This window comes from Meleagris gallopavo, chromosome 22 (assembly GCF_905368555.1).
Source record: "Meleagris gallopavo chromosome 22, MGAL_WU_HG_1.1, whole genome shotgun sequence".
Lineage (NCBI taxonomy): Eukaryota > Metazoa > Chordata > Aves > Galliformes > Phasianidae > Meleagris > Meleagris gallopavo.
In genome coordinates this window covers 9,540,861-9,567,915 of record NC_139425.1, presented here as the reverse complement: position 1 = coordinate 9,567,915, position 27,055 = coordinate 9,540,861, and the positions used below count along the sequence as shown (strand labels likewise).

Sequence of the window (27,055 nt, the reverse complement as noted above, 5' to 3'; positions counted from 1 at the left end):
TGCTGGGTGGACTGTGGGTGTGCACTGGTGTGCCTGTGCCGTGTAAGTAAATGCAAAGGATTTGCCCCCCAAATTTGCACTGGGGCTGGGGAGGTGCGTGCAGGGAGGACCTCGGGTGCAGCCGTAGCAAAGTGCTGAACCAGGACCAGCAAATTCTCCTTTTGTGGAACACAAGGGCAGAGATTCCCAGGGCAGCAGCGTGGCTGTCCCAGGGTTTGGGTACCACGGGCAGGCTGGAAATCCTGCTGCTAATGAATTCATTACTATGCAATTACCATTGTGGGGTTGGCAATGTGGGGTGCCCTTATGAGTTTAGCTGCATGCACGGGTCACTGCACAGTGAGATATTTGTTATCCATCGTGGCTGATGGCCATCTCTTTGTGCCAGGAGAGCTAAGGAGTGCAGCACATGGAGCTGTAACACTGTGGGGCTGCAGTGACACAGTCTGGGCAGGGAACCATAAATCATAGCATCATGGAATCATAGAATCATAGAATCCTGGAATCGTAGAATCATAGAATCATGTGAATCATAGAATCATAGGTCAGAGAATGAGACAATGGTAGGATGGGGTGGATTGGGTTGGACTGGGTTGGAAGGGACCCTGAAGACCATCCATCTCCAGCCCCCTGCCCTGGGCAGAAGGTGCCCATCACTGGGGACACCACACAGGCAGGGCTGCTTTGTGTCACCTCCAGCACCCCATGAGCTGCCCCACACTGGCAGTCCCATCTGCTCCCCCAGGGCCACAGCCGGGCTGGAACAAAGGCTTTCCAAAGAAAGGCACTTCCTGCAGAGCAAAGGCCGGGCTGCGTGAGAGCCCTGGCGGGACGCTGAAGTCATCTGCTGGGAAATGTTTCAGGTTTCAGTGGAGACTCCCTTTCTTGAGGGCCTGGCTTCCTTGCAGACAAATGCTCACGAGGGTCACAAAGGATCCAGCTGAGCTCCCAACCCTGCAGCACCACTGTACATCCTGACACTGGCGGAGCTGCAGGGTGATGTGTCCCCATGCCCATGTCTGGTACCAAGAAACCCTACACAAGTTCCCAGGGTGAAGGGCCAGGCTCCTTCCTACCCCAAGAAATGGGGGGTGGATGGTAGAAATGACAGCATGGTCATCCCCCAGGGTATCTCCTATGGAGAGAGCCCAGCTACCATTTTGCCCTGCTGTTTTCTGCTCATTTGCTGTATTTCTTCACTTCTGGTTCAGTCTGAACAGGTGAAGAGCATGGATGATTTAGTCAAGATGTCCCCCAAGCCATAGCAGTCCCCAGGACCAGGTACCCTCTGTTGTCCCTTCCATCACCCAAGCCATCAGATGGACAATTTTCCACCAGTGATGGAATGAAGGTGTGAGAATGGAATAGACGCAGCCAGGCTGGGGCTTTCCTCCTGTTTCCTCACTCTTTGTCCTGGAGCAGCTCGTCCCATTTGCCACCATCTTAATGTGGCTTCAGGCTTTGAGGGGGGATGCTGGACAGGACCCCGAGCTCACATGTCTCAGTGGCAGGTGGCACCCTGGGGATAGCAGCAGATCAGCAGAACAGTGTACATGGGCCAGCCCTGGGGATGTGCCCACGCATGAGGATCCCAGGGTGTGCATGGGGTGGGAGGTGGTGTTGAGGGGCACAGACCCATCAGAACACCTCTATAGGGGCAGAGCACTCGTGCTGCTTCTGCTTCCCTGCAGCTGATTGTGGTGGATGCTGCAGTGCTTGGTTCTCATCACAGAGAGAACCCCGCTGTTAGGAAGGAAAGTCTTACACTTCCACCAACTATTCCAAGCCCCCCATAAACACATTTTTGGTTCGGCATTAATGAATTACCTCAATGTGGAGCTGCTCATGCCAAATACATGAATATAGAGTGCAGAAAAGCCGCCGAGAAGCACATTTGGCTGCTGTTCAGCTACTTTGATCGGCACCATTTATTTTCTCTATTATAGCAAGCAAACATGCTCTGCCCGTGGCACTGCATCCTCCCAGGAACAGGCAGCAGGCTGGCAGTGTACTTGGCACCACCTGGGCACTCATGGTGGCAGAAAATATCACATGCTATATAGCTCCATCCAACAAGCTGGATCCTGTCTGCCCAGGATTGCTGCTCTGGACATGCACTTGAGTGCCAGAGGAAACAAATGGAGCAGTGTCATTAGGCATCAGGTTGGGTTTGGCCAGGAGAAGTGCAGCCCCTCTTTAAAGAAACTCTTTGGAACTCTGTGGGGTCCAGGTCTGCTCACTGCATGTTTGCACATCTCCCTTTGAGCATCACTGAAGTGAAAGCATCATCTGAGAGCAACATGGATAAATGGGTCCATGCTGCATCACGGGTGCAGTGCCACTTTCAGTGCGGGAAAGGAGAGGCGCTGAGCAAGGAAGAGTGATCACACCTCCACCTCTCTGCATCCTAGCCCTCAGCAGCTGCTCAGCAAGGGCTGCTTGCTACCTCTCTGCTCCTACATCCAGGCAGCGGGGTGCAGGCTATGGGACATTCCCTCCCAGCACAGCCACTGCAGCAGCGCAAGACGCCTACATCTGGGAAAGCTTTGCTGCTCTCCAGAGCCGCTGCAGCTCCCAGCGTGGCTGAGCTCAGCACAGGCATTACCTCACCTCCCAGCACAGATGGAGCTGGCTGCAGCTCTGCTCCCCATGACTGCAACCCCTGGACCGAGTGTATTTCACTTGGGTTCTCCATGCACTGCTCAGGTGGGACAGACATGGCAGCAGCCCCGTGCCTCAGTTTCCCCAGGTGTTCTCTGCTCTTGGTGGCACAATCCTCCTGGAAATGGCATGATACACCAGGTCAGTTCTGACACACTGCTTCTGTCTTGAGAGAGAATAACACTAACAATAATGACAACAATATTAATAAAGAGAAGGGGCTGAGAGCATTTTCTCTGCAGCCTTGGGGCAGAAGAACTTTTCCTTTTCAGTGCCTCACTGGAGACACTGGGGAAATTGGAGCCCGATTATGTTGCACTGGCAGCTCTAAAAGACAAGACTGATAAAAGTCACTCTATCTTTTCATTTCTCCTCTAGGGCTCCTCTGCTGCCCATTCCCAGGCTGCCCACCCCAGCACCTCCAGCCCCATCACCTCGTCCCCATCTGAAATATAGGGGACAACTCAGCACGTGGCCACACTGGGGCCACCTCCGTGGCATGCTTGAGCCAGAGAAATAAGGTTAAAGGCTCTTATCTGATGGAGCCTGAGCCTTGCCAAAGCCCTGTTGCTATCAGCTCAGGACACATGTGCTATTGGCAAAGCTTCGGGGACACAATAATACAAACAGTTTTCATTGTCGAGTCAACAATGATGGGAGAAGGAGCCCTGTGCTATTACTGGTATAAAAGGCACTGTAGGAAAGCTCAGGACGGGAGGATGCAGTAAGGATCAACAGCAGGGCTGAGCAGATTATGCAGTTATATTTTTATTCAGGGAGGAGAAATCTTCCATCCCGAGTGGGCTGGAGCCAGAAGGATGGAGCCGGGGGGGTCAGACTGTGAGGAAAAACCCTCTGAGCAGTGCTGGCAGCAGCTGCAGTGAAGTGCTGAGCACAGCAGCACCTTTGGACAAGGGCAGGAGGCAGCTCTGTGGGATGTACTCTGCTGGCTGGGGACAGGGACACACTGCCCAGGGGAAAGCGTGGAGCTGAGGTGCAGGGGGTGCAGGGATGGGGGCACAGTGCCAGACATAGGCTGGGGGCTGTGTTATGTGTTCTCAGCTGCATGTCCCCCCTTCTCCAGCCCATGTCCTGTGCCAGCACAAGGCAAGGGATGCTCTTGTCTTTGCACCACCATCCAAAAGCTATATAAAAAATATAAACAGTCTGGTTGGGGATCTAGCTCAGGGAGAAACTCCAGCCCTGTTGCTGCTGTGCCAGGTATTGTGCCATGGGTAAGCCTGGAGACGGTGCCAAGGATGGGTATGGCCAGGAAACGCCCATGGGGATAGGAGCCATTTCCAAGTTCTTGCTGATGTGGGGGAACATTCGGTTTGGGGCCCAGTGGCAATGGGTCCATCCCCTCCGTCTTCAGGGTGTTGCAGCCCCTAAAGATGCTTTGGGAGTTGCTTTTGGTAGGGTCTGGCTGGAAGTGGTTTGGAAATGCCCTCTGCAGGTGCCCCACCTGTTTGGGGATGAAGTGAAGAGGGGCTTTACCATGAAGAAACTAAGCACGAAAGCGGGCAGCCCTTTGGCTGTCCCTCTCTGGCTGTTATACGTGATGCCAAATGGGTAACGGTCCCCACCAGGACTTGTCCTCAGATGCAGACTGGGATATTGGCTTGGTCCCCACTTCCCATCTGTCCTATGGCACAGCGCATGCTTGGAGGTGGATGGGGAGGTGACGGGAACATCATATCAGCCGTGTCTATGCTGATGCAGAAGATCACACCTCATGTCATGGTGGTGGGGGGGACAGCAGTCTGAGGGGGCTGGAAGCAGGGCGGGAGGTCAGGAGCTTATCGCTGCCATCAGGACCCTAGTGAGGCCGGGGCCGCCGTTCCCACCAGGAGCAATGATGTCAGGCAGCAGCCGCGCCGGGAGCAGGAAGCTGGATGCAGCCAGCGAGTCTGTCCTGCTGGCCTTCCCTGTGTGCTCCAGCAAACAATGCGCCTGCGGTGGGGACCGTGCCAGCAGCGTGGTGCTGGATGCTGGTCCCCGTCGGTGTGGGGCTGTGGGATGGGACTGGTGTTCTGCCTTCTGCGCAGGGGTCCGCTGGAGGAGGTGGAAAGGAACATACATTGTGTGCCAGGTTGGCATTGCTGTGGTTCTGGGGCTGCTGCAGTGAGGCAGTGGGCACGTCTGACCCCAGCTAGGCACATGGACAGGGAAGAAAGGCCAGCAAGCCCTCCAAAGGTTTGTGAGATCCCTAGAAAAACCCTGGGAGAAAGGATGGGCATGCAAGATGCTGACTGGCCCCAGTTCAGCTAGTGTGGGGTGAACACTCACTGGTAGCACCCTGGTAGTTGAACTGGGGAGCAATGATGACTTAAACATGCAGAGGAAAAGAATGAGCTATGTATGTTGTGAGATGCAGCTGGAAGCTGAAGACCCACTATAGGATGGGAACCTTATCATGTAAGCCTCATCTCTGCCCTCATTCTCAGGCTGAGTTCTGTCCCAACAAGCCTGCCAGCATCCCCCATGCACCCATGCTTAGGTCAGGGTGAGGGCAGTGGCGTGCACTCCTGGAAGGGTGATGGGACTGGGCGCTGTGCCCACTGGGAGAGGGACTTCCTGAGCACAGCAGCTGAAGGATGGCCCCAAGGGCTGCAGCTCGCCTCCACCCCGCACAGCACACCCATGTTATCGCTGTAGGCAGTGTGAGGTTCCCCCCCTTGGGCTGCGTTTGCCAGTGGCTGGCAGCGATGCTTGCGCTGGTGCCGACAGGCTGGCTGGCATGTTTTCCCCTGGGGAGGCTTTAGCAGGAGGCTGTGCATTTCTGGGAATTGTGTCGGGCAGGGAAGGAGGTTATTGTTTGAGCTGCAAGTGTGCGGCGTGCAGATGAGATCAGGGCTCGCTGCTCGGTGGTGGGACAGCCGTGCTGCTGGCCCCACTGATGGGCAGATAAGCAGGGGATGGGCTTTATCTGCGGTGCCATCGCTGCAAGGAGAGAGGGATGTGGTGAGACCCCAGCGACCCAGCTCCACTCAGCATCATGGTGCACCTGGCACGAGGCAGGAGTGAGTCAGGATGGTGTCAAGACAAGGAGGATGCTGCCCTCACTCCAGGGCTCTCCAGCACTCTGGTGTGCCATGTTCCCATTGCCCCCAGTTCAGCCAGCAGCCCCAGGAATCCAGTTCCATCTCCAACCTGATTGCTTTCAGATCACTGTAAAGGGACCTGCTGTGCACAACAAGATGCAGATGTGCCAAAGCAGCTTTTGCTCTTACCATGGGCGGAGGAGGCCAAGACTGCACTTCTGCCAGCACTGCACCTCTGCCAGGATTGCACTTCTGCCTCATGGCCATGGTGCTCACAGGTGGGAGGCTTTTGTGCAGCCCTGCACAGACACTGTACTTCTGTCCTCATGGTGCTGGGGTGGAGGGAACACTGCAGTCCCCAGCCCACGGCTGACGCTCTGAGGATGTCATGCTTTGGCAGGGCAGATCAGGAGAGGAGATTGAGATATTTCTGACATATCACTCTGCTGCCCCAGACCTCAGTGCTGAGCCTCTCCTCTACCAAGATGTCTCCCTCCCTTTCTTCCAGCTTTTCCTTGCCCCCAGCCCTTTGGTGGTCTCAGCCCCAGCCCTGTGCTTACCCTGGAGAGCACACAGGTCTCATCCATCCCAAACTCCGGGACACAACAGTAGAGCCCTGTCTACATAACCACTGCAAAGAAGGGACTTAGGGGTCAAAACTTTTTTGCAATCCTTTACTACAAGTGAGCTGAGGGATGCCGACCTTAACCCACCAGCTCTGTGCTGAGAAGTTCAACCATCCTTCTTGGGAGAACATCTCCCTCCATGCACTGTGGCTTTTGTCAAAGAGAGACCGAAGAGGACAGAGGGGCACTGCCATCCAGAGAGCTCCTACCACCCTGCTTGCAGGGACAACATAGGAAATGCTACATGGGAAAGCCCAGTGTGAGAGCCCAGGAGCCCCTGCCTTCCCACAGCAGACTTATCGAGGCACCAGTTCAGAGTGGCGCTTTCTATGGGCCAGAAGGGAAGTGCATACACACCAGACTCCTCGGGGTCAAGGATGCTGGGCAAGCAGAGAGCCGAGAGGCTGCAGGGGGCAGGGGAGGCAACCGGGGCGTGGGGAGCGAGCCACAAATAGCCAAATGAATGGCTTCGACTTCCTATGTTTCATGGAGGTGAATAAAAGGAGACAGGAGGGGGAGAGCAGAGAGACCTGAGCTCTCACGCACACATACCCAGTCCAGACCCCAGTGCACATTGGTGACTGATTGGCACAGCACAGTGCCAGCCACTTGTCCCTCAAGAATACATAGCACTTATTCTCCCTCCCTATCCCATTATTATTTTGAACAGCAGGAGGTAGGCGACCAAATCCCACAGCTAAATCCTGCCTTGCACATAGCTGGCACAGGAGGTGCTGGTGGCAGTGCCACCAGGCATGGGTGGGCTGGGGGGAGCAGGGGTTACAGAGCCACTGCAGGGTTGCTCTGCTGGAGGGGCAGGATGGAGCTGGCGGTGTCCTCTGGGAGCCACACAGGTTTCTGCTGCGTTAGGAGGGACTGTGCCAGCAGATGAGGTATGGAGAGGTCCCTTGGCTTCTCAGAGGATGATCAGCAAGACAGCAATGCAAGTCACCATGTGGGCCAAATTCTCTAAATTTCTGAAGAGTTTGTATGGAGAATTTTGTCCTCCAGGCTCGCATGTTCCTAGTGCCAAGCCTAGGAGACTAAGGACATTGGGCATTTGCAGAAAGGAGAGGGATCCTTGCTTGGGTTGCTAAAAGCTCATGTCTCTTGGGGATCAGTTCCCCCATCTTTTTCCTTTTCCTCTCCCAAATAGGAGCTGCCCTGGACTACAGGAAGAATCACAGAGCAGCTCTGTGCTGAGAACGGCTTGACTAACAGTGAAGAGGGCAACGGGGCACTGGCATCGATGCATGCAGCCAGGTGGAGCCAGCCCAGAGCCAAAAGCAAACAGCCAGCAAGGCCGGGAGCATCAAGTTGCTGCCAAGGCAGGTTCACAAGGGTGGCAGAGATAGGAGATGCAGAAAAACCCCTTCCCAAAAGCGAAGCCTAGAGCAGCTGTTCTCATCTCCCAGCTGGGTGAAGGCATGGAGTCTTATATCTCTCTTGCTGTGCATCCCAAGATAGGTGTCATGCAAGAGGCTCAACACCTCATCCAGGGGCCCCCAGACTTCCCATGACACCAAGGATGGGATCCCACAGACCTGGGCACACCTGAAGGAAGAGATGTCTGGGGACAGAAGTTCCATGGGGGGGTCTCATGGTAAGTAGGTGGACAAGGTTCTTGCATTCCCCTTCTCCAAAACCAAACCAGACTGTGGGTTCTAAATAGATGAGGGTAAAGTGGGTGGAAACAAGGGAAAAAATGTTTTTGGACATGAATTATGGTGATTATGACATCCAGGAAAACTGATCTGCCTTCAGCCAGCTCATACACCAATACCTAAATCTTCGGAGTGTCATTTGGGAAACACTGGAGCCCAGCAGCAAAATCAGGTGAGATATTGTGGGTTTGCATTTTGCATCAAACTCTTCTCCCTGGAGCCTGTGAGTGAGGCAGCACACACAGATTGCCTCTCAGGCATGCCGGGGTCACAAAGCCCCCTCCCAGCCTTTCCCTTGGGTCCAGCTCCAGCCATAGTTTCTCCCCATGCTCTGTTTTTAGCACATTCAAGTAGCTGCTTTCACAAGAGGTAAAGGAAAGTTCACGGATCCGCTGACAGATCAGCCCAAGCGGGAATTTCGCTGGGAATTCCTGCAATAGCAGGTTGGCTCCCGCGGAGGTGGAGTTTCCTCTGGATCTACCTCCACCCAGGCTCGGCGAGCGCTCCGACCACCGGCTCACACTCGGGGGGCCGGGCTGAGCGACGCCACGCTGCTTCCCAGCCAAGGTCAGCCAGAAACCCTCCCCGCTCTGTGAACGCCTGTCTTGTTAACCCATGGGGAGAGTGAGGAGGATGGAAGGGCCGTGGCTCAGTGGCAGAGTTGTGCTTGTCGCACGTCTCTCCCATCCAGCTGGCATTCTGTGCAGCCCTGTCGCTCCGGGATGCCATCAGGCTGGGAGAGGATGGCCAGCGTGGTGGGAGGGCGGCATTTGCAGGCAGCGGGGTGACAGGCTTCTCGCTCCGATGGGGCGATGGTGCTCGGTGTGAGTGAGCAGTCTGGAATCTGAGACACGTCCCCAGCCATACTTGTGGTCAGGAACCATGTTCATGTTGCAGTGATACAAACCACATTGACAGTGGCAGCGGTGCCTCTCAAGCGTTCCGCTGACGCCGAGGACCGGCATGACCCGACCCCACACACGGGACAGGCGGCCGCCTGCTGCCAGGGACCTCCAGAAGATCTCCTGGCTTCTTCCTGTCTAGCAGAGATGGGCCAAAATGGCACCTCCTGCCCTAAGGCCAGACACTGCCAAGGGACAGAGGCTTTTCAGATGCTCTGAAGGCTCCAGACTGCGGATTGGAGAGGATTTGCATTTACAAACATGGGACCCAAGCCAAGAAATTTCAAGGTAGTGCCAAACGTCACACCAGGGAGAGGGGCTGGAGCTCAGGTTTGGGCTGGGGCCACCTCTACTGGTTTGTGGGCAACACAAAATGTCTCTCGCACATCTGGGGAGCAGCTCTCGCTCAAGGGGATCCCAGATTTGTCCAACTCAGTGTGAGCTGCTCTAAAGCAACATCTTTGAGTACCAAAAATGCCGTTGTGGCAGACAGCTATCCCCAGAGATTTAGCACCAATCTGTTCCATTCTCCCCACTTTTGTGTGCTGATTTAAACCCTGGCCTCAGTGACTCGCTGTAGGAGAGAGCGGGGTTGTGGCTGAGCTCAAGGATCCCTGCTTCCCAACATGGAATTCTGCAGCTCACGGCCTCGTGTAACAAATCCCTGCATTCAGCTGACTTGCAGCCTGCCAAGGCAGGACGCAGCAGCTATTTACCAGCATAATCAGGGCTCTACCAGCAGCAGCAAGGAGACAGCATCCAGCACTCGCTGGAGCTGCAGCCTGCTTGTGTTTCTTCTCCTTTTCCTTCTCCCAACCACTGACACGTTGCGTTCTGACGAAGTGGCTGCGCAGGAGGCATCGCAGCTCTCCTCCTGCCAGGATCCAGCTGAGCAGAGCGGATCGATGCTTGCAATGAGTCCCAGGAGCGGACATTGCACAGCACCCCGGGGCCGTGCCAGCCCTGCACAGTGTACGAGTGCCACCTACAGGGTGGCTCCAGGGCCCAGATCCCAAACCGCCCGATCGGCTCACGCTTCCCCCTGCACACCATCACTCTCTGTTATTCCTTCAGGCTGAGCTGAACAGCCCCAAATCTCAGTGTAAGCGAGCAGTAGGTCAGCGTGGTGCTGAGGGTGACTGAAGGTTTGATCATTGCTGGAGCAGCTTGTTTGGTTTTGGGATTCCCACTAGAAGTAATGTTGTCCAGCGGGTGGTGGGATCACCATCCCTGGAGGTGTTTGGGAACTGTGGAGATGTGGCACTGAAGGATGAGGTCAGTGGGCACTGTGGGATGGGGTTGGACTTGGGGGGTCGTGGAGCTCTTTCCCAGCCGTAACGGTTCTATGATTCCCCAGCCACGAGCCCAGCATACTGCTGGCTCACGGCCCATCTCACAGCTGCTGCCATCCATTCAGCTCTGCCCACCTGGCCAGGCGCTGGGAGGGGCAGAGAGGGCACACCTGTGGGGAGCTTATAAAGGGCACAGCTTCAACGTTAGGACTCTTTAGGGTACAGCTTGGGGCTGGGCTGGGGAATGCCAAGCCAGGCCTAGGGGCTCAGCCCAGCCCATGGCGCCTCACAGCCATATGTGCTCAGCCTCTGAGTTCGGGCAGCCCTAAAATGGCGGTGGGGGGGAGCGGGGCTTGCGGTTCCTCGAAGAGGGTGGACTACATTTCCCAGCGCGCCCCAGCAGGCGCAAAGCATGCTGGAGCTGTAGTCCCGCGGTCCGGCCGTGCGCGGGGAGGAGGCGGGCGGCAGCCGCTCGGACTACAAATCCCGTCGTGCACCGCGCGCCGCCCGCTCGGACTGCGGTACCGGGGGTTGAGGTGAGCACCGGGAGTCGCCGCCGGCCCTCCCTCCCTCCCTCCCCCGTCACACCCCCCGGGCCTCGCCGCTACGGGGAGCGGAGCGATGGGCGGGGAGGAGGAGATCGTGCGTATCGCCAAGCGACTGGACAAGATGGTGGCCAAAAAGAGCGCGGTGAGTGGCGGCAGCCCCCCTTCACACACACACAGACACACACACACACAGCCCTGCAGTGGGGAGCGGGCAGCTCCCCCACAGCCATGCCTTTTGGGGTCCCCGTTGGGAAGGACCCTCCCGCGTCCCTCCTTCCATTCTGGGGGTGGGGGCCCGCCCTGCTGCCCATCTCCAGGCCGTGTTTTGAGGGGGGAGGTTTGTCTCCAACGGCCATCATCGCTGTGTTGCAGCCCTGCCCCCTCCCCACGCCTGCCCGTACCACGACCCCCCCGTGTCCCCCGTCCCATTGCAGTGCGGGCAGGCCCACCCTGTGTTCCCCGCTGTGGAGGGCAGGACTCTGTGTCCTCATTGTGAAGCCCATTTACCCCACATTTGTGCCCCCTCACAGCATCCCGCAGCTCTGTGCTTTCTTACTGGGCAGCATTCCCAACCCTTCTTCCCCATCCTCTTTATGGAGGAGGAGGGAGGGGATCATAGAACGGCCTGGGTTGAAAAGAACCACAGAGATCATTGAGCTTCAACCCACCTGCTATGTGCAGGGTCACCAACCAGCAGACCAGGCTGCCCAGAGCCACGTCCAGCCTGGCCTTGAATGCTTCCAGGGATGGGGCATCCACAACCTCCTTGGGCAACCTGTTTCAGTGCCTCACCACCCCTGTGTGAAAATTTTTTTCCATATATCTGACCCCAGCACATCCTCAGGTGACCCCCAGCGCTTTTGTATCTCCCTCTTGCAGCCCTGTCCCATAGAAGCTTTGCTTCTGCTCATCACCATCAGCCTTCAGAGCATGGAGGATTTGGCCATGCTGCTGTCTGCCTGCTGTGGGTCTCATGGGGTGTGTTGTAGTGGCTACCTGGAAAGGGGTGGGGGGGGCTGTAGCTGCCTGATGGGATGTGTCAGCTTCTGCTGCTTCCAACAGCATCAGCTGTGCCATGGAAGCAAACTGGGTGCAAGAAGGGCTTTATACCTGGGAGTGGGTCTGGGGGGATGGGACGTGATGGGTGAAGTGGGGAATGGATTAAGGGAACAAATTTTGGATTTTGAGGTGCTGGGTGCAGCTGTGATTGGTGAGCTTCTGGGTGTTGGGCTGAACACTGGTACCTGTATAGCTGTTGTACCAACAGGAGCATGTGCTTGGGCTCAGCTCAGCCTGAGATGTCTGTTCCTGTTGATGGAAGGTTTGCAAACACCATTGTTAAAATAGGAAAGAAGTAACTTTGCTGAATTTGCTTCTGAGCTTCACTGAGAAAGAGGCAGCTTTTTAACAGAGTGGTATGCAACCTTTCCTCTTGGTTGGCATTTTATCTGTTTATTGTGTATTGGCTAATTTGCAAACTCTTCCTGCAGGGTGATTGCCTGGAGTACCTGTTTGTTGCTCTAGTTTGTGTGGATCCCAATTGGCTGTTGTTGCCCCAAATGTGGCTCCACTTCTGATAAGAGAAGCATGAATCACCACGTCTTTTTGTATGTTAAGGGCTGGATTTAATGGAGTCTGTTACTGTTGGAGGAACTGAGAAGTCTGAACCTGCCTGGATGTGAAGCTGCTCGTTCTGGGTACTGTGATGTGTGGCTTATGCTGGTGTGAGTTGCTTCTGTGTGTGCTGAAAGCTTTCCTTCTGCTTTCATTTGGCTTTCTCAGCCTCTGTTCTCTAGGGTGGCACTGGCAGCTGGATTGCTTCCTGCAATGGATGGGAAACAGCCCTTGTGCACAGGAGTCTGTCTGTGTCACTACAATCATGGGCCCTATAGGTCTTGTGCTGTAGATGAACTTGGAGTTGTTAGTGTTGGAAATGAGCTGCCAATGGAATGGAAATAGATGTGAACAACTGGAAGGTCTTGTTTGATAGAAGGGGGTGAGGAGGAGCTGGCTGAATGGAGGTGGGCTTGCTCCAGGCTGTGATCTGCAGAGTGCTGCTAAAAGGGGATGTGGTTCATGTTTCTGTCCCTGCCATTTGTCTTAGACTACCAATTCTAGGCACCTGCAAGATTGCTAGGCAGATTTTTTGGATTATGGGATGTGAAGCTGATGCAAGAAAACTTTATATAATGAGTTTCAAGCAGCCAGCTCCTTAGCTTTGCTGCTTGATGCTTTGCTCCTGGTACCAGCTCTTGTTCTGAGCAGAGGGGGATATCAGTGTACCTCCTGGGAGGTGACCACACGGAGTTTCAAGTGGTAGAAAGAGGATGCAGGTAGCTGTGGCTGTAGGCAATGCTTTTGAGATGTAAGTGGGTGACTGGAGTTCTTGCAACTCTGCAGGACTGTTTTTACAACCTAATGCTAATAATCAAGACTCACAAAACAGGTGGAATTACTCACGCCAACCACATGTGTGCTGAGGTGGCAGTTGTGATTCAAAGTGTATTTTTCAGGCATTAAAGGTCCTAAACTTGTCAGGTGAAGGCAGTGACCTAGTGCTCAGCAGCCTTGATGATGTTTTAGGGAAGAATTGTTCTTTGATTTCAACTTTCCAAATTTATTCCCAAGCTGTTGCATTTCTTTACTAAATGCTGAGGCACCCATTATTGATATCTTTTCTTCTCCAGGATGGTGCAATGGATTTACTGAAGGAACTGAAGAGTATGCCTATGACTTTGGACTTACTGCAGGTGAGGTGACTCTGCCTTTTTGCCTTACTCCTAGCATCAAAATAAATATTACCTCTAGAAAATAGCTCTGCACCTGGGTGTAATATCAGTAGAATAGCCTTAGGCAAAAGTGTGCTGCCTGAAGTTTGTGCACAGCTGATGAGGCATATGCTCAAATCCCTTCGTAGATTCTCAAAATAAAAGGGAAGATGTAAATGGCAGTGTGTTGGGGTTGAGGGAAGGAGTTCTTTAAGTCTTTGTAATGGTGATATTCAGGACATGAGGGAGATGTTGAACACAATAACAATTCAGAGATTAAGATGCACATTTGGGATTCTTTCACTCTAAGCTTAAATGACTCAGGTGCGTAGAGGTGTTTGTGAGTGATGGGCTGCCCAAACTGTGATCAGTTCCAGCAAGCTGGGCACTGTCTTCGCTTGCTTTTGGAGTTGTAAGGAGCAGATGATTCTGGGAGCTCTTGGATATTCTGTATCTTGGTCATTGTTTTGACTCTGCTATGCTTATTTCTGATTTCAGTTGGTAACGAGTAACGTATCTGTTCTTGAATGATTCATTGCATGTTCACTTGCAGTCCACCCGCATCGGTATGTCAGTGAATGCACTGAGGAAGCAGAGCACAGATGAAGAGGTGATAGCGCTTGCCAAATCACTCATCAAATCTTGGAAAAAACTTCTAGGTAAGAAAATAATCATGTTCCTGTCAGATTCCACTTGTGAAGGTGCTGGTTTCAGTGGGAGGTTGGCTTTCTCAGGAGCTCTTGTGCATCCGTGTAGAACATTCTAGAAAACCAGCCTTTGAAACTGCACTACCTTCGGAGTTTCATCTGCTGGCATGCATACTGGTTGTTGGAGTTCCTGTTTGTCAACGCAATGGCTAGTTAGCTGGAAAGAGCAGGAAAGCTTCAGAACTGCTCTAATTATATGATGATTAGCAACGGTAGTTGTAGAAACAATATCTGTACTCTGAAGCCTCCAACCTCACTTGTGTGCTACGTGGCATTCATACAGCATGTGCTGTCAGCCTTGTACCTCAGCTTGGAAAGAGAAATGCTAGAATGGATTTTGAGTGATGACTTGGAGGAGGATCTTAGTTTAACAACTTGCAGACAAATTCACATTGTTTTCTGCTCGAGGGGCTTTCATGATGGTTGGCACTGAGCAGAAGCTGCAACTGGGCTTTCCACATCAGGGTTGATGCGTATTTGCTTGGCTCAGACAATGATCTCTGGATGAAACTAGTTCTACAGTGTAATGAGAGCCATCTTCAGGGTTGTGCTCTTGGCTTTCAGCAGCACTTCGGAAGTGCAAGACTTCCAGAAAGGCCAGCCCTTACTGGCCTTCAGATGATGTTGGCTGGAAATACTGCGTTTGGTGACACTTCAGAGAACTTAATTCAATCTGTACTCAGTAGCCAGAATCTTTGAAAGGAACTTTTGTGATGAGGCAGGTCTTGTGAGGAAGCTTATCTCTTGAGGAGGGAGGGTGATTGATCCCTGCTTTCTGGTTTGGTGGGGAAAGCTTTTGTTTAAATTTGCTTCTACTTGAGGGCAAATAGAAGGTCTGCATGCAGGGCCATAAAAGCTTTCTTTGTCTTTTTTAAATTCTTTTTGTAGAATAATTTGCCTTGAGCCAGCTCTCTGAAGTTTTAGGACATTGCTTAGTGTATGCAGGGTTGCAGTATAAAGAGCAGTTCTGAACACTTTCGCATCCAAGTTTGCTTTTTCTTTTTGTCCAAATTTAGATGCTTCAGAGGAAAAAAGTGAGGAGAAGAAGAAAAACCTGTCCTTGCCAACATCTTCCTCAAAGGAGACTGGTAACTCAAGAGACCAAAGGTAATGCTTCCCTTTAGCTAGAGATGATACTGTTATCTAATTTGAATATTCTCTCAGCATCTTACTTGAATTTTCAGTTCTAAAGTATCTCAGCTGAGGATTTTGTGTGCTCAGATTCCTAGTCAGGGTCACTAGGAGTCTATAGGCTTCCTCAGTGGTGAGCTGTGTGGTGTTTTTAATACTGAACTGTTATGCAGAAATAAACATCTACAAAAGACAGTGGCTTTAGTGAGTTTTTTGCTTTTATTCATGACTTTTCCTGTTTTCTGTCAGTTTTTTCATTAACGAAATACTTCTGGGTTTTGTTGCATTTATACTTTTGCTTATTTCTAACTCTGAGTTCTTCAGAACGATTATCTTTTGGCCTTTGCAATCTCAAGTTATGGATGGGATTGATTCATACATCACTATATTAAAACTTCCCTTTCTCTGTGCTCTTCCCAGCAAGTCCCAGCAGAAGTCCTCTTTTCACTCAGGGCTGGTGTCCACCCCTCTAGCAGGTCTGCTGCATGCTTGCTCCTTACCACGTGTTGAATGTTGCATCCTATTTCCACCATCCTGTTCATGCTAAGCTGTTGAGTGGAGGCAGCGTGATCAAAGGGGAGAGGGGAAATGTAGGACAAGGCTTTACATCACACCTTTCAAGAAGCTTGCCTCAATCCCAGGAGGATGGGTTTGTCATAGGTTTGACACCTAAATGATACTGCCTGTTTCCTAAGTTTGCCAGAAGATTCAGAGTACCAAGTCCCTCTGTTGCACACAGTGTTACGTGTTTGTGGCCTGTTCCCTGCTGGTCACTTTCCTGTCACTCTATCCTTTGCTCCTCTGCTTTTTTTTTTTTTTGCTCAGATCTCTCAAGATCAATATTTTGGGGTGAGCTTTCTCACCCTTCAGAGCTCACTGCACAGGACAGGTGGTGGGGACAGCTACTAATGCTGAGCGACGTGACTTGATTTACATATGTGTCTTTGGTTACCTCACTTCCATAAAATGTGAAAGTGGATTTGATGTTGCAATGGAAGTTTTAATAGAGGAGAATTCACGGTTGGAGAACTGGGTGTTGTAGTGTGATGTGAGCAAGAGCTGTGTGCATGATGATTCTTGTGGCAGTCTGGTGTGTGATAGTGGTACTGGGGTTAAAGCAGTAGGCTGGGATCTTCCAGGTGCTGTTTCTTCTCCTGTTGAGGGGAGAAGCTGTTTAAAGGCCACAAAGCAGTGATAAATGAGAAGAGCTTGTTTTGTAATTAGCCTGAGCAGTATCACCAGCTTTGTGATGCAAACACCTTCTCTTTGTGGTCTTTATCCTCTATAAAAATGCAGACCAGTACTCCTTTCCCCAGCTTGTGGATGAGTGAAAAATCTGCTGTAGGTTTAATAGGGATAGGAATTGAGTCAGTGGTTGAGGTAAGAGCCTTTGAGCATCCCCTTATTGGTAAAGGGAGGCAGCTGGTCTTCTGTGTAAGGGCAGGAGCTTGTCAGCTGGGCCTGTTGGGGAAAGGGAAAGGCAAGTATTATAGAGTTGTCTGATACCATTCAAGCCAGGAAGCTGTACTGCAGTTGAAAGAAAAAGGGAAACTTCAACGGGATCCTGGCTGTAGGTAGTGAGGCAACCCACCCCTCCCCTTCTTTCTTGGGCAGATGGTTGTCATGGGATGTGTGGAATGGAGCTTTCTGGTTTGTGCTTACACTGTGCCTCGAGGGTATGCTGCTGCTTTTTCCTTTGATCCTTGATGTATGTTCTTCCGCCAGTTTTTCGAATGGTAAAGCATCCCTGGGTTGTGAAGGATGAACAGAAGCAAAGGGAGGAGCTTAGCACAGACCCAGCATAGTGGTGAGCTCCTGGTGTCAGGCTGAGGCAGGCTCTTTACAGAGTGCAGTGCTTATTCTCCAGTGCTGCAAAATGAACTGTTAATCTGCCTTGGAAAAAAAAAAAATACTAGCAGCAAGGAGTTCTTGGCTTTGCTCTTTGAAGTGATGAAAGGAGCCTGACTTGCTGCTCAGTGTATGCTTGCAGGTTCAGATGAGGCTGCTATCGAGGCACCAAAGAGATCAGCTTGTATTCAGATACTTCAGCCACTTATTTTGATAGATTTTGGCTACGTCTTCCTCTTCTGTCAGGGAGAAAAACCCAAATAGCTGTTGGCTTGCAGTTTGTCTTACTTTTGGAGCACAGATGTAGCAATCCCTCCGCAGTGACTGGAGAGCAATGCTGCTAGACCTGCAGGCTCCCAGCCAGCCAGCATGGGGCTGGCACCTGCAAATTGCTGTATTACTGTGATCCTCTGTGCTGTAGTACTTCCAGCCATTACAGTAGTACATCTTAATGGACAGTATCTAATGTTTCTCTCTCTGGCAGCTTTTTCTTTTCTGGGGCTCTCTGAAGCTTTTATTGGGAAGTTTTGGATCTGTGGCCTTAATTCAGCTGTTCCGTGAGATTTTTCTTCCAGTGCTACCCTGAGTTCTGTTTGTAATCCCTGGCTGTTGCTTTGCACCATTTGGTTCTAGCATACATGTGTTTTTTTTGTGTGTGTGTGTGAACTTTTGTTGTCTGGATAGATTTACAAGCTCCTTCTCCTGTTCAACAGGAACAGTGTGAACCGCAAGGATTTCCTGAAATAAGTCTTCTTGGTGTCTTTGAGGTCTATTTCCCACTATTCTAATTATAAACTAACTTCTGAAGCTTAATAAATAGCTCTCTGTACAGTCTTTGGGATAGCTTAGGAGCCTGTTTGATCTAACTCGGGAGTGATCAGTTGTCATCTCAGGGTATGTACAAGTATGCAGGCAAAAACTGTTGCTCATCAGCTGACAGAAGTGGGATAACCATGCAACTCACCTAGCTTTTTCCACCTTCAGGGAATAAACATTTTCTATTTAAGTTGATATGAAATATTTAATAGCACTCAGAGACTCTGATTAAAATTAAAAGACACGGGTATTACCTGTGTCCATGTCCATGGTGGTTTGAAGTTTGACTTGAAGTAGGGCCTTCCTCTAAGCTGCTTTTTTGACAGCCCTGTAGAAAACCCTCAGGGTGTAAGGTATTTTTAGAGCTGCCTTTGGTATCTTCCAATTCATAACTCATATTTACAGTTTGAAACATAGTGTTGATCAAAATCTGTCTTGCTAAGATTGCTTTGTTTCATTATTTTTTCTTGCAAATACAGAGGATTTTTTCCTGCCATCCACATTTGTAACAAGTTTAAGTATTTCAGTGTTCCACCCAGTAGTCCGTACTGTAAGCCACTCTAATCCTATCAGTGTTTCCTTTTGTTTTACATATTCTTTCCAGGCTTTTTGCCTTTGTTCTTTGGGAAGTCTAATTTTTCCAAAGTGTTTTCTACAAGATCAGCTGCAGTTTTCAGCTGAGCTTTTGAGTTGTGTGTCATTTGCTGCATTCACTCTCATGTGCAAATCTATGATCTGTACACAGTTCCTTAAGTACGAAAAGTACCTGGTAGCAATTTGTACCCTCCAGAGAAGAGATCATCATGATTGATTATTTGCAAGCTCAGTTTTTTTTTTCCTCTTGTCTATGATTGTATATGTAATGTAAATTCTACTGAGTGCTTTTAGCTGTTTCGACACCTAATAAATCTGTTTCTTAGTAGCTTGGTGCAGTGCTGACCAGTAAAACTAGCTAGCAACAAGTCTTTATTCAGCTACTGGGCAGAGTGTAAGTGAGCTGACAACAGAATTTTCAAAGTGCTTCTGTTTGATCTGAGAGAGAAATGAATCTTCCAGCTCTGCTTTGACCCAAACAGCATGCTCAAAGCGCACTGGTGGGGGCCCTTCTGAATAGGGCCCAGTTTGGTTCTGAGCTGTGGAAACCCAGCAGATCTGACGATGATCTGAGGGCTTTGAGGCACTGCAGAACCAGACAGGATTTGGACTTGGCAGCAGTGGGGTCCCTGTGCTGAGTCCCTGAGGCTGTCTGGCTCTGCACATACAGCTGTGGGTTCAGAAGGCTTCCAGCTCAGCTCTGCCCTGCTGTGGGCTAACTAATCCCTTCCTGGGCAGTGCAGTGGAAGTGCTTGTTGATGAGAGATTTCTCATGGCAGAAAGCTGGCAGTAGTGTCCCAGCTTCCCAGCGATGTTCAGCCACTTGTATCTCAAGGAAACATGGCCAGTGTGGTGTGGCTGAAATTTTCAGGGTTTCTTATTTTTCTGTTTTTTCTCTTACTGCATTGATGTTACCCAGACGCTGGCAATAAATACTGTGCGTTTTATGGCCCAAACACCAAAGTCAGAGCGATCTCTGCTGAAAAATTGGCTGTTCTACTGCCTAGATACAAGGAGGGCAGGATAGGGGGAGGAAAGATCTGTAAAGTCATCTGGGAGTCATAATAGCCCCAATTTTTTTTTCTGTGGTAATTGCAAGGCTAGCTCTATGTGCAGATGTTAGGCTTTATGGGTAAGATACTTCCACACTGTGGGTGTACCCCAAGCTGAACTGCTCCGTGGATATTCCTCCAGAAAACAAATCTGAGCCTGTGCAGTGCTGGAGCCTGCTGCAGTGTGGGGTGGTGGCTGGGTACCCTCTGGCTCTCCTGGCAGATGAGCTGGCTGATGCAGTCCCAGCAGGCAGATGTTTGCATTTCCCTGACTGTGCCTACAAATGCTTGCAGGTGGGAAATGAAGGTTGTTTTTGCAAGGGAAGTTGTATTTATTAGTCCTGTGTCCACCTGGCACCTGTGTGAGCTGCGTGATGTGTAGTAGTGCCCTTTTATGAGTCATCAGAGGAAAAAGGAAAATCCTCTTACGTGTTTTGTTGTGTTTCTTTTTATATATCGGAGCTGAAGGAACCATTTTTTTTTCTTTTTCTGAGCACAGAGAGCCCTTGCTCTGCAGAGCCTCGTGTAGGCTTCTCTGGTTTCTGCTGCAGAACACACCGTGCTGCATTTCTTGTTGGTTACAGAGAGCCAGGGTTCACTTCCCACTGCTGGCGTCTCAGGGGTGAAGGATGTCTCAGGAAGTTCTGAGCACAGTTGAGTTACTGACCGTGTCCTATGGCTTTGTAATACTTCCACGTGATGTCTGGTGGTTCAGCAGTTGTGGCTTGTGTTCAATAACCGATTGATTGGCAGGCCTGCTTCATGGATTAAACCTCGACTTACTGCCAGCAGATCCCACTGGAGAACTCATATCTGGGTTGGTGGTGTTGGCTGCTGCGTTGCACTGTGTGCTGGTTTGGAGCATGTCTTTGCACTGGTATTCTCTGACTGTTTTGTATTATAATTAACAGGATGCTTGGCCACATGCCTGCTGATCCCTTCTCTGCTCTCAGTGACCCGAACTGAGACATTCTGACAGGTGAAGTTTCTCTTTTAGCTCCAACAAAAGGCAGGAGCCTCCGAAGACCCCGACCACCCCCAAAATCACCACCTTCCCCCCGGCACCCATCACCTGCGACGCTGTCCGCAACAAATGCAGAGAAATGCTGACATCAGCTCTGCAGGCTGATGGTAAGTGCTGGGCAAAACCCTACTTTGGCTGAGATACTTCTCAGCTCCCAATGAGTTCTGATAGACCTCTGCATGTGGGTCAGTACCAAATTTGGATCCTCTTAGATACGCTTTTCTGGAGCAGCCTCGTTAAAAGACTATTGCAATCAGTTTGGTTTGCCATCACCCTTTTGTCAGGCTGGCTGGTGTTGCAGCAGCTGTTGCTACTTGCATAGGGACCTGATGTGTCAGGCAGTGGCAATTAAGAACTTGGGGTCGTGTGGTCTTCTATTCTGCAGCTTGGGTGGGTGGGTCTGGCCAGAAGTTTGATCTTCAGGTGTGCAGGTATTTGCTTCCCTTTCTAGGTCTCAGTCTTACCTGATTGCTGTAAAGTGAAGCTGTCATCTCTGCCTATCCTTGGGATGCAAAGTGAAGCTGTAACTCATTATACGGAATGTGTCGGTAATGGTGCTTATGCCAGCTGCCTCCTGCACTTAGACTCTCCTATATATATGGGCTGGAGCTTAAATACGGTGGTCCTCTGTGGACCTGGAATAGAATAAGTTTCTCTTCCACTCAGAATGTGCTCTCTAAAGACAGAGGCAGCTGCAGGTGCTCAGCATCTCTAAAAGTCAGATTTTAAACACCTCAAGCTGAATGTATACTCGAAACCAAGTTGCAGATCCTTTTGGAAAGCTGGGGTCTGTCTAGCACTGCAGTTTTATTAATTTGAAGCTAGGGAATGTAGACAGCAGATGGAGAGGTTCATGCAGTCATCATTTCTAGCCTTTCCGTGTGTGTGTGCTGCATTAGATACCCTGTGTAACTCTTAGAAGAACTCTTTCCATGTGAAGCCTGGGAAGCAGTCCCCTCAAGTTTTGCTGCTAAGCTCAGTCCTGCTCTGCGCTGCTTTCCCCTGCTTCATGGTATTGGTTAACATACCCAGTGTATAAGTTGATAACAGTTTTTGCTCTCTGTGATGCTGTTAAATTGGTAAAAAAGTAGCATGTGAAAGAAAAAGAGAGGGCAGATGGAGCCCGAGCTGAGAAAAGAAATGAAGGCTTGACTCTAATGCTGCATGGTTTAGGCTCTGTCAGATTTGGTCTGAGTGGAGCTACTTCTCATTGACACCAATTTCTGGTGAGAGTGAATTTCTTCCAGTTTGACCTCAACTGTGGCAAAAATTCATTGGATGTGGGGAAAGTTATTGTTGAAGGACCAGCTTCTTGTTAGCTTTGTGAGTGCAGTCCATCCAGTAGAGAGATGGAGGGCATAACTGGCTGGGTTTGTCTGCTTTTGTCACTGCTGCTCTTGAAAGGGTCAGAGGGTGCCTAGAGCAAAGGCCAAGATGCCAGAGATGAAAGGAGCATGTAAACCAAAATAGCAATCTAGATTTGTGTCTTCAATACTGAGCCCAGGGAGCCCTTGCCTAGTTGGAAATCATTGTTCTCCTGTTTCTCTTTGTCTTTCAGATGACTATATTGCCATTGGTGCTGACTGTGAACACATAGCAGCTCAGATTGAAGAATATATCCTTGCTGTACTGGGCTTTCTTAAGGGCTTGCATGTCTCCAGGCCATGATATTAACGAGCACAGAGGAAAAAGGTGGCACTCAGTCTGTGTAAATGTTCTGATTGACACAGTTGGTATGATTGACACAGATATTTCCTTCCTATTGACACAGTTGGTATGATTGACACAGATATTTCCTTCCTATTGACACAGTTGGTATGATTGACACAGATATTTCCTTCCTATTGACACCATAATGGGTTTGTAAGTACCAGTTTCTCCTTCCTATCAAAATAGTATTTCCTGCTCTTAAAGACATACAGCAGCCCTGTGCCTCTCTCTTGAGAGCATTGTGCTGATAGGAGGCAGAAGCAATGGGGAAGACAGCAGTGAGTATGAAGTTGCATGTAGATTTGAGATCGGCCGAGAGCTTGCTTGGTTTGGGGGTGTGGGGCAGGAGGTGCAGCTCTGCACTCTGAGTGCAGCTTTTATGTCTGCCTTGCTGAGAGAATGGATTGAAGAGACAAGCATCATTGAAAATCAAGATTATTTCTATGTGGAAAAAGTCAGCACTGGAAGCCTCTGAAGCCTGGGATTGTGTAGGCATTAATAGTGTCAACTTCCTAGAGCAAGAACTGTCTTTTGATCACAGCAATGGTGATCAAATAGCAATAGCTCTGCTATTCATAAATAGTGTAGGTGGTGGTTGGAAGCCTTTGGGTTGACTGGAAAGTCCTTGACTGCCACGTACGCATATACCAAGATATCAAGAACACTGACATGAAATACAAAAACCGGGTGAGGAGCCGCATCTCCAATCTGAAGGACTCCAAAAATCCTGAGCTGAAAAAGAATGTGCTGTGTGGGGCCATTACTCCTGAACAGATTGCAGTGATGACCTCGGAGGTGAGGAAGCCTGAGCAGGGTTGGTTTCTTACAGGGAAAGTGTCATATGGATTAGCTTTGAAGCAAGTGACTGGTCTGCTTGCCAGGGTTGCAGATCTTTCAGCAGCTGCTACCAGAATGCATGAGGAGGGGGGCTGGCAGTGCTGATTGTGATGTGGAGAATACTCTGATGGGACTTCATAGCATCCCAGGGGCCTAGATGTGAACAAGTAACAAAAAGTGAGAAGCCCATCTGTTAGGCTGTTCTCTGCTGCTGACTCTCTTGAGTGTAGTGGGTGTGGTGGGGAGAACTGGACAGATGTGACTTTATTGCTTTTTTTGAAAGGAAATGGCCAGTAATGAGCTGAAAGAGATCAGGAAAGCCATGACGAAAGAAGCAATCCGGGAGCATCAGATGGCCAAGACAGGAGGGACACAGACTGACCTCTTCACCTGTGGGAAATGCAAGAAGAAGAACTGCACTTACACCCAGGTTAGTCTTCCTGCTCCTGTAGCCTCCATGGCATTGACCTCTGCACAGGAAATGATCTGTTGTGGTCTGGAGCTCTTACTGCTCCTCAGCACGCCGTGCAGCATGGCAGAGATTTTGCTACTGGTGGGGAGAAGCTTTTGGTGTGCTCAGGGCTCTCTAAAATGCAACACTGATGCTTTTGTGGTCATCTTTCGTTGGGGCCTTGTGTAACTTTGTGCAAATGCTGGTCTCTTTTTTGGAAGAGCTGAGCTTGTGCAGTACCAAGGAATGTCATACCAGGAGTATGTCAGGGCTGCTTGCTGACCAGCTTGGGAGAGCTTCATGTTGAAAACAGATGCAGGGAAATGGAGGTTCAGAAAAAGGAGGAGTGGGTTGTGTAGAAGAGAGACTGCAGAAACTAAAGAAGGCATGTTGGTGGTATTAGAAGTGCAAATTAAGCATGTAGGTAAGCTGTGGTTGAACAAATCCCAGCTTGTTTGAAATAAAAGCATTAAAGAGGTGAAATTATTAATAAGGAATAAGTGAAACAGTGATATAAGCAAGCAGAGGTGATTTGTTCCCTTTGATGGACAGCTGCTGGAAGCTTTGTGCATTACCAATATGTGTTTGTTCACATGCTTGTGCCAGGTGTTTGGAGATAAATGTGCCTTTGCTGCAAGTCAGTGGTTTGAAATGTGCAGTTACCAAAAAATGCACCAGCAACTTCACGGCTGCTACTGTTTGCTGAGTATGTGTGCCCAAACTGTGTGTTCAAGAGCCAAGTGAAACCCCTTAATATGCTTGCGTGTGCCATGCAAGCCGATGAGAGCCAGGCAGCTGACCCAGGGTTTTCCTCTGGCTGTCCAGCAGTTCTGCATCCCACAGACTGGCTTGGGTGAGAGGCCTGGCTGTGAGCACGGCCCAGTAAGTCAGCTTGCAGAGCTGCCTCGTTTGTCTTGGCAGCACGTGGGACTCGTTTCACTCATAAGCTGAAGTCTGACTGCTTAGAATTGGGGCAGATCACAGCAGTGTCTTTTAAATAGAGATAATCAGAAAGTTTTCCAGAGAAGAGACAGTCACTGGCATGAATGTGTTCTGTGCTTGAGGAAGGTGAACTGGCATTTATGAAGGCATTCAGAGCCTAGCAGTAACATCGGGTGAGAATGCCAGAATTCAGCTATCTGGCATTCCTGAGGAATGCGTTTAGTTTGCATCATGCAAATGCTGTGGCTCTTGCACGAGGTAATTATACATGTGGATCATCATAATTACCCCTTTGGCATAGTTCTGCTGTCTGATTTGCTCAGGGAGTGCCAATATTTTGGTGCCTTGTGGAACTCAAATGCCATGAAAATCTGATTATCTTTTTTTCTTAGCAAACTGTATTTCTGGCAAGAGCTGGCCACATCTGGGTTAAATATCAGTTCTTTAATGACTCAAATAGAAAGCAGACTGAAAATGTACAGAACCTGGTAACCCAGAGTATATTTTTGTGAGGCCAGGACGTGGGACTGGTCTGTAAAAGGGAATGGCTTGAGTGCTTTTTTATGTGTTCCTGTGGAGCACGTGCTTGATGGGCTGAGGGTTTTGTAGTCTCCCAGCCAGCTGCATCCCTTCCCGGGACGCAGCACGGCTGTGGCTGTGTGCTGCCAAAGCCACCCACAAAGAATGAGGGGTGAGAAGGGAAGGCTGCTGCCCCAAAACGAGTTGCTCAGATGGTGTCAGGCTTGTGAAGGACCATTAGGCAGCGTCTCCTCGAGCAGCTGCTGCTGAATGCTGGCGGGGTCATTTTCTTGCTGTTGCCTTTGTCACAATCATAAAGAAAAAGTGGTTGTAGCAGGGAGATCAGAGCCCCTCAGGTGCTCGTGCAATCACTTGAGTAGATGTGGGGCCCTCTTGCAGCAGTGCAAGTCCTTGTGCGTGCTCCTGGCTTGGGGAGAAGTGTCCCTGCTGTGGTGGTTGTGTGAGTATCTGTCACATGTGTGTTTTTGTGTCTGGTGGGGCATCCCTCCAGTTCCTATCAGTGGCCTTTTAGTGCCAGAGCTTTCAGCTGCTCTGGTGTTTACCCACTGTACCCTGGGAGTGCTGGCAGGCGGCTGTTGATGATGCTTGTCTAATTTGTCGTAATCTAAACAGACACTGCGAAGCTTGGTTTAGCTGCAGGATCTGCAAGTCTCCTAATGGTCTCAGAACATGTGTATGGATGTGTAAATTTCTGGGTAAAACAATAACCAGATTCATTTTACAGGGAGGTTCTTTGCACTCCCAACCCCCGATGTCTTGATTTCTGAGTGTGACCAGATGGTCAGCATGAATCCCCGTTGCTGGGCGGGGGGCAAGGAGCTGCTTTGTGACCTTACTGTGAGGCAGCATACGATGCTCACCTGTCCTTTCCTTCGTATCCTCCCCCAGGTGCAGACCCGCAGCTCCGATGAGCCCATGACCACCTTCGTCGTGTGCAACGAGTGTGGGAACCGCTGGAAGGTAGCACACCAAGGATATTACTGGCACTGAGGGGTGTTAGGGTAGCTCTACCCACGATGCTGCAGATGCTTAGCTGCTCTCCTCAGATGTGCTTGCCAAACGCTGACTAGCTCTAGCGAGTGATCTTTCCTCCCAGCACAGAGGCGAGAGCTCCTGGGTTCATCCCATCTCTGCAGACCAGCTGGGGCTATGTCTCACTTCTCATTCCCTCTCTCCTTCCTCACATTCCCTCTTCTGCCATGACCAACTTCACAGTGCTTCTCATGCTCCCTCTGCCACCCAAGAGATGGTGGCGATGACATTATGTAGGATTTTACAACTGCTTTTATACTGTGTGCAGAGCTCGGATGTGAGCAGAAATGGCACTGCTACAGAGTGCCAGAGCCACAGCTGAGAAATTCAAATAGGAGCTCTATTTAGCCCTTACTGTGGGGGCTGAGCCCTGCCTCCAAACAACCCCCAAGCCCTTGCCAGCTTCAGAAACAAGACCGTCACCTGGATCCCTATCTTCTAGGCAGCAAGCGCATGACCTGCAACTCCCTTAGTGAGGTTTTCTAATCAGGGTTTAAACTCCCTTCTCTTGCAGTTCTGCTGATATGTGCCATGGCCCAAGAGCGGCAGCCAAACACAGATCTGAGTGCAACCTCCATACGCCAGCTCCCACGGCAATTGTGTATTGTGTCCCAAGTGAGTTTGCATTGTCACGTACTGAGAGAGCAGCTGCAGGGAGGCCTGCCTCTCTGTTTGGGCCTCGGTGGAGAGCCACAGTTGTGGGCTGACAGTGGCAGGAGAGCTCACTAAACACACTTAGTCATTATTTTCTCATCTAAGCAAGTATGGTCACTTTTTCTTCAAAACTAATATTAAACATTTTTGTCAGTTTCTGACTTTTATTTGAACTGTGTGCGTACAGCACTTTGCATTTGTTGTAGAGCTGC

At 50.4% G+C, this 27,055-nt stretch overlaps 1 protein-coding gene across 4 annotated transcripts; it reads left to right on the top strand.

Moving 5' to 3' along the window:
- Nucleotides 1-10,631: 10,631 nt before the first annotated feature.
- Nucleotides 10,632-27,016, top strand: TCEA2 (transcription elongation factor A2). Of its 4 annotated transcripts, none has more exons than XM_085241602.1 (10): nt 10,632-10,879; nt 12,355-12,434; nt 13,425-13,487; nt 14,059-14,164; nt 15,229-15,319; nt 20,651-20,784; nt 22,236-22,292; nt 23,028-23,182; nt 23,508-23,654; nt 26,046-26,679. In XM_085241602.1, the coding sequence occupies exons 3-10, from the start codon at nt 13,434-13,436 to the stop codon at nt 26,145-26,147; spliced, it is 846 nt and encodes a 281-aa protein (XP_085097728.1). In that variant the 5' UTR covers nt 10,632-10,879; nt 12,355-12,434; nt 13,425-13,433; the 3' UTR covers nt 26,148-26,679. The 4 variants fall into 4 exon arrangements, with proteins under 4 accessions (XP_085097728.1, XP_085097727.1, XP_085097725.1 ...); XM_085241601.1 differs by having other exon boundaries at nt 12,228-12,434; XM_085241600.1 differs by lacking the exon at nt 12,355-12,434 and adding an exon at nt 26,704-27,016 and having other exon boundaries at nt 10,636-10,879; nt 26,046-26,117.
- The last annotated feature ends 39 nt before the right edge of the window (nt 27,017-27,055 follow it).